This window comes from Helicoverpa zea, chromosome 17 (genome assembly GCF_022581195.2).
Source record: "Helicoverpa zea isolate HzStark_Cry1AcR chromosome 17, ilHelZeax1.1, whole genome shotgun sequence".
Classification (NCBI taxonomy): Eukaryota; Metazoa; Arthropoda; class Insecta; order Lepidoptera; family Noctuidae; genus Helicoverpa; species Helicoverpa zea.
The window spans coordinates 859,528-865,093 of NC_061468.1; the positions used below are offsets into that span (position 1 = coordinate 859,528).

Below are 5,566 nucleotides of genomic sequence, written 5' to 3' on the forward strand. Positions count from 1 at the left end.
TAGTATCTTAAACATTACTATCTTGGCAGTTTAAAATGAATGTTGATCCTCACAATACGTAATATCTTCATATCAACACAATTTACTTTGTATTCGCGTTGATAACACACCTATCAACGTTTTAGTGTAGAAACGCAAGTTTTGTTCCAAACACGTTCCATACCAATCGTGTTTGTTTTGTTTTTTGCAAATTCCAAGATGGCGTCTACTACCAAAGGTTAGTTTTGAATGTTATAGATTTTTTGTCAATATTTATCATATATTTTAGTGACGAGATGATAATAGTAGTATATTCATTGTTTGTATAAGGATTTTGAACTTTAGTCCGTAGCTGTAGAGTTGATTTCAGTTTGATAACTTTATCAGATACCTATTTGGTTAGTTTGGTAATAAGAAGCGGTGTTTATTAAATTGCTATTTCATATTATGTACTTAAGTCGGTAAGTATTGTTTCGTTGGGGTTTATATATGTAGTAAAGATAACTAAGCCCCGTTGTTAGGTATTGTGGATTATTTCAAGCGTTGAATATCAATATCCATTTAAAGATAGTAAATAGCATGATAACTTTTAACTGTAAGAACTGAGTACAATAATATGTTGAATGTATTTTTTCAGCCATTTTCATAATTGGCGCGAAAAGAACGCCATTTTGCCGTTATGGCGGACCTCTACGGGAGTTGCCAGCATATCAAGTATTTGCAACCGCGGCCAAGGAAGCTATACGTTCAGCCAATTTAGAACCTTCTCTTATTGACAATACAGTTGTTGGAAACGTTAATTTTGTAAGATAATTCTTAGTACTAATCCATTCAAGTGAATTTTACTCAAATCTTGATTAGTTTCAAAAACGAATAAGCCAAAAGAATAACTTGCTAAAACAATAATGTTCTACTTTCAGTTAAGCCAATGCGATGGAGGTAAAACGCCGCGTTACTGTGGCATATACTCGGGAGTTCCCATCAGCAGCCCAGCGCTGGGCGTCAGCAAGGCTTGTGGGACTGGTCTGCAAGCCATCATCAACAGTGCTGTGGTAAGTAACGAAAATCATTTTAGAAGAATGGGACAAGAAGGCCAATTCAAATGGAAGTTTTAGAACACGACAAAGTAGGTTGTAATGTGTATCCTACCTTACGTATTCCAGGACATCATAACGGGCAATTCAAAGGTCACTCTAGCAGGAGGAACTGACTTAATGTCCTCAATGCCAATGCTGGTGAGAAATGTCCGATTTGGAACAGCTTTGGGAACATCATATAGGTTTGATGACCACATACAGAGGCAGATTCCTGACGGGTATACTGGACTGACGATGCAGAAAATGGTGGAAAACTTGGCGAATAAATATGGAGTGACCAGAGAAGATGTTGATAAGTTCGCTTTGCAGAGCCATTTGAAGTGGAAAGCAGGTATCTTTGATAATTTTTTCGGTAGATGTTTTCCTACATAATAATGATGTTGTAAGTAATATGTTTATTGTGGATAAACCATAGAAATATAGCAATTGATGGATGATCCTGAACCTCTAATACTATTTTTGCAGCTGAGGAATCAAAGGCATTTGAACAAGAGTTAGTTAGCCTGGAAGTTACTCTCAAAAAGAAGCAAATACTGGTTGACAAAGATCAAACACCACAGTCGTTAAAAAGTGAAGATTTAAGTACATTGCCAGTGCTTATCGAAAATGGAAACATTTTGACGTGTGGAAACACTTCTGTAAGTGCTTTTTGGACAACAGTTTACAGAAGAAGATGCCTCAATGCAAATCGTTTTTATGTCCTGCTCCAAGCTCCAATAATGTTAAGCTTCTTTATGACAGGCCCCGGCAGATGGAGCAGCAGCTCTGCTCCTAGGTCATGAGGAAGCAGTGAAAGGGTACAGTCTTCAGCCACTAGCCAGGGTTGTAGGATGGACGTGTGTGGGAGTGAACCCAGAAGACGCGGGGTTTGGTGGAGTCCTAGCTATTAAGAAGCTTCTAGAAAGTCAGAAGCTGACTGTGGGAGATGTAGACCTTTTCGAGGTAGGTCATCATGGAGTTTTGTAAGAAAATCAACTTCTTAATGGTAATGTGAATCTCTGCGCTCAAAAATGTTTCTACTATTGCCCGAAAAAATAAGAACCTTCTAAAAAAAAGTCACAAAATTACATTTTGGGTGAGAATCCTTTGCTTAGTGGTTTAGTTCTCAACTGAAAATCCTTATCAATTGCAAAGTCCTGTCCTCCTAAAAATGTAACTTCCAATATTACAGATAAACGAGAACTTCGCGTCACAAGCTATCATTGCCACCCGGGAGCTGAAGATAGACCAGAGTAAGGTGAACGTGAGCGGCGGTGCGCTGGCGTTGGGAGACCCGATGTCGGCCACCGGCGCGAGGATGGCTACACATCTTGTTCATGAACTTAGGTATGATGGTTACACCTTACAAACCCATTTATTATATTATGTAGTAACGAAACATTTTTTTTTATATGTAATGTTGTCTATACTCTGCAAAACAATGTTAGAATTGTCCAGCCAGTGCCATAATATCGAAAAAAAAAATGTGTAAGGTTCTGTCAGGATTTTTGTGAGGATGACGGCAATCAGTCCACATTCATGGACTAGCCATTGAGCTACTTTTAAAATCTAAATGTTTTGAATGTGTAACCAGGTTTTTGTATGTTTTTCAGGCGTCGTAATTTAAAAAGAGGTATTGCTGCGTCGAGCTGTGGCGGAGGACAAGGCGTCGCTATATTATTGGAGAAAATATAGTATGAATTGAAATAACAGTGTAAATACCTACGAAATAATATAATTGTAATAATTTATGAAATACTAGCTTCCGCCAGCGGCTTCGCCCGCGTGGTATGTTGATAAAAAGTAGATGTGTTAATTCAGAGTATCACCTATGTACATACCAAATTTCAACCAAATCTGTCCAACCGTTTTTGCGTGATTGAATAACAAACATACATCCATACATTCTCACAAACTTTCACATTTATAATATAAGTAGGATTTAATGCCTTTTTATTGTTTAAAGAAGTTGCCGTGTTATGTTTTATAACCATTTCTTGGAATTTGATCATTTTATGTTCAGTTTACTGTAAATGCTTAATGCTTTTCTTTATTATTGTGCTATGTTATGTAGGTATTAAGTATTTAAAAACAGTTTAGATTTTTCTACAGTATATATTTTCAGATAGATATAATATTACAAGCAGTCACATAATACTATAAAATAATGTATTGACTGAACTGCTAAGTGGGGCAGTGCCGTTTTGCGCTCAATTACATTGTAATAATTAGAAATACACAATAATTACAATAAATAAGCAACTTCAAGATCTTCTACTAACATCAATATGATATAATAATTTTGTATACTTAAATGTTACATTATCAACTATAAATTATTCTAATCTACAATATGAAACAAGCATAGAGTAATTATAAAAATGGAAACCATACAAATCTCATGGAATTTTAACTTAAAAATAAATCTAAATATTGTTTACTTATGGAATTCAGACTATGTCAGGGTTTCACCTTTAGTTACCTGAAAACAAATGAAAAAGGTAAAAATAAAAAGTTTTTATTTGATTTTATGAAACAAGCCATTGGTGAAGTTGCCCAAGGGAAAAAAATTGGTCCTCATGAGTTTAGAAATTGAAAAATTGAAAAAAATATTTCTTTAAAAAAGATAATATGTACTCATGACTAGTTATAGTTTGAGAGATATATTGGCAAAAGTTATGCCATTGCAGTCTTTATTATAAGAGATTCAACTTTTCTGTATTTTTCTTAATAAATTCAATTCCAGAGAAATAGGGATATTTCTCTTTCCGTCTGGGTATAAATAAATATAAATAATTTGAATAAATAATTGCCTTATTCACACACACAATAAAAAAATATTTTTACTACAAAATTAATGTACAATTTGACTATCATATTAATATGGCTTATAATTTAAATAATTCTATATTTCTACAGGTTTTGATCCATCCACTAGTTTCATCTCCTGGTTTTGTATTCCAGGTTGGCATTTCTGTTAAAAATTTTGTTCCGTTCAATTTAAATGTACTGTTAAATTCTTATTAAGATGTGTGTTCATATTATTGGGAGGTGCTGCATAGACAATATTTACAACAGAAACAGTTCTGTGCCCTAATCTTTAGGTTTAATTTCGATTGCTTTTATTCAGAATTCTTAGAGCTTAAGAAGTGTCGGAAGGAGGAAGGTAGAATAAAGGTTTTACTTACACAAGCCTCCAAATAATCAATCTTCCTTTCCAAAGAGGTTAGCTTCTCATTCAGGGTAGCAAGACGTGAGCGGCAGGACATATCTGAAAATGAAACATACATATTGTTGTTCTGTTTTGTTACAATCAGTGCTCAAGTTCGAAAAGAGGGGAAAAATCTTTTGCAAGTCCTCTGTGCCTTGTAAGGGATAACATAATGTTGCAATCATAGAATTTCATTTATTAGCATAAAATGTTGTACAACAGTTGGTACAAATTTAGATATAGTGCAGGACACATTCCTCAGATATAAAATAGCATGTAAATATTTCAAGAGTTGAGAGACAATTGTATTAAAAATCACAATAGGAAATAAAGAATGAAACATAACAATCATAATAGAATGACATCATTTTTTAAAGCTACAGATACTAGTGGTGAATTCAATTGGTCCTCCCATAATAGTAGTTATTTTTAGACAACTGGTTATCTATTATGTCCTTCAGATGATTGCAGGAAGAGAAAACTTTGGAAGTACTGTTATTCATAAAGTTGCAAACTGTAACTTATTCTCTATGAATCACCAGTTCATACAGTCGTATTTTTTATTTTCTAGCCTTTGTAATTGTGAAATGATTGACCAAATTCTATTCGGATTAGGTGTTCTACATTTTTAAATATGTTTTCTTCTTGTACATACCGAATGAGTTCAGGAAATCTGTGATTTTCTTAATACTGCCTGTAATCACTTCTATGTACTCCCTGTTCGCCCAGTCCTGTTGGATTTGTTTCTGAATGGTCTCTCTTGGAGGCGTCGACATTTTTACAAGGGGTTTAGTGTATTTTCAGTAATGTTTTTGTTATTTTCTATATCTCAATTCCAACTCGCCAAGCCCCAAATGCTTTCTTTCTGTATTTTTTCATTTTAGAAACAGAAACCAAACCAGTACATAGATTGTAAGCATTTATGGCATGAACTCCTTCAAATTTATATGGTAAACTCTTGACAATATGATAAAAATGTAACAATTCTCCATTCCGAGTCCTGGACTGCAATTTATGTCACAGTGACAGCTAGAAAGCGGAATTGCCAAAACTGTACATGGTTTAATTTAAAAAACCTACAGATTTCCAAGTTAAACAAAAGTCGTAAATAGGCTCTTTCTCCGTCTACGCTCTGAACCCTCCCATCAATATTTTTAAGTTTAAGATACTTAAAATCTCTGTATGTCTGCTTTCAATGGGTAATGAATGCTCAAGAAAAGGTTTTGTTATTCATTGCTAGAATAAAAAAATAATATCCATTACAAAAGCCATGTCAACTCTTGTCATGTCACTGTCAGTG

General features: G+C 34.3%; 2 protein-coding genes across 2 annotated transcripts; one reads left to right on the top strand and one right to left on the bottom strand.

Annotated features, from left to right (window-relative positions):
• The first annotated feature begins 83 nt into the window (after positions 1 to 83).
• LOC124638371 (3-ketoacyl-CoA thiolase, mitochondrial-like) lies at positions 84 to 2,858 on the top strand. The gene is made up of 8 exons (XM_047175319.1): positions 84 to 217; positions 617 to 783; positions 900 to 1,031; positions 1,143 to 1,407; positions 1,542 to 1,714; positions 1,818 to 2,018; positions 2,248 to 2,402; positions 2,669 to 2,858. Exons 1-8 carry the CDS (start codon positions 199 to 201, stop codon positions 2,748 to 2,750), a joined length of 1,194 nt encoding a protein of 397 aa, XP_047031275.1. The 5' UTR covers positions 84 to 198; the 3' UTR covers positions 2,751 to 2,858.
• A 292-nt stretch (positions 2,859 to 3,150) lies between these two features.
• LOC124638372 (probable protein BRICK1-B) lies at positions 3,151 to 5,214 on the bottom strand. Its single transcript, XM_047175320.1, has 3 exons — positions 4,922 to 5,214; positions 4,244 to 4,326; positions 3,151 to 3,537 (listed from the first exon to the last, which is right to left on the bottom strand). The coding sequence occupies exons 1-3, from the start codon at positions 5,040 to 5,042 to the stop codon at positions 3,511 to 3,513; spliced, it is 231 nt and encodes a 76-aa protein (XP_047031276.1). The 5' UTR covers positions 5,043 to 5,214; the 3' UTR covers positions 3,151 to 3,510.
• Between the last annotated feature and the right edge of the window lie 352 nt (positions 5,215 to 5,566).

What these genes read in the sequence shown, in the direction of transcription:
- LOC124638372 (XM_047175320.1), bottom strand. Translation starts at nt 5,042, where the DNA reads ATGTCGACGCCTCCAAGAGAGACCATTCAGAAACAAATCCAACAGGAC. An exon ending in AGATTTCCTGAACTCATTCG is followed by an intron (nt 4,327 to 4,921) that starts GTATGTACAAGA and finishes TTTCATTTTCAG; the next exon opens with ATATGTCCTGCCGCTCACGT. An exon ending in TTGATTATTTGGAGGCTTGT is followed by an intron (nt 3,538 to 4,243) that starts GTAAGTAAAACC and finishes ATTTGTTTTCAG; the next exon opens with GTAACTAAAGGTGAAACCCT.
- LOC124638371 (XM_047175319.1), top strand. An exon ending in TTGTTGGAAACGTTAATTTT is followed by an intron (nt 784 to 899) that starts GTAAGATAATTC and finishes TTCTACTTTCAG; the next exon opens with TTAAGCCAATGCGATGGAGG. An exon ending in TGACGTGTGGAAACACTTCT is followed by an intron (nt 1,715 to 1,817) that starts GTAAGTGCTTTT and finishes TCTTTATGACAG; the next exon opens with GCCCCGGCAGATGGAGCAGC.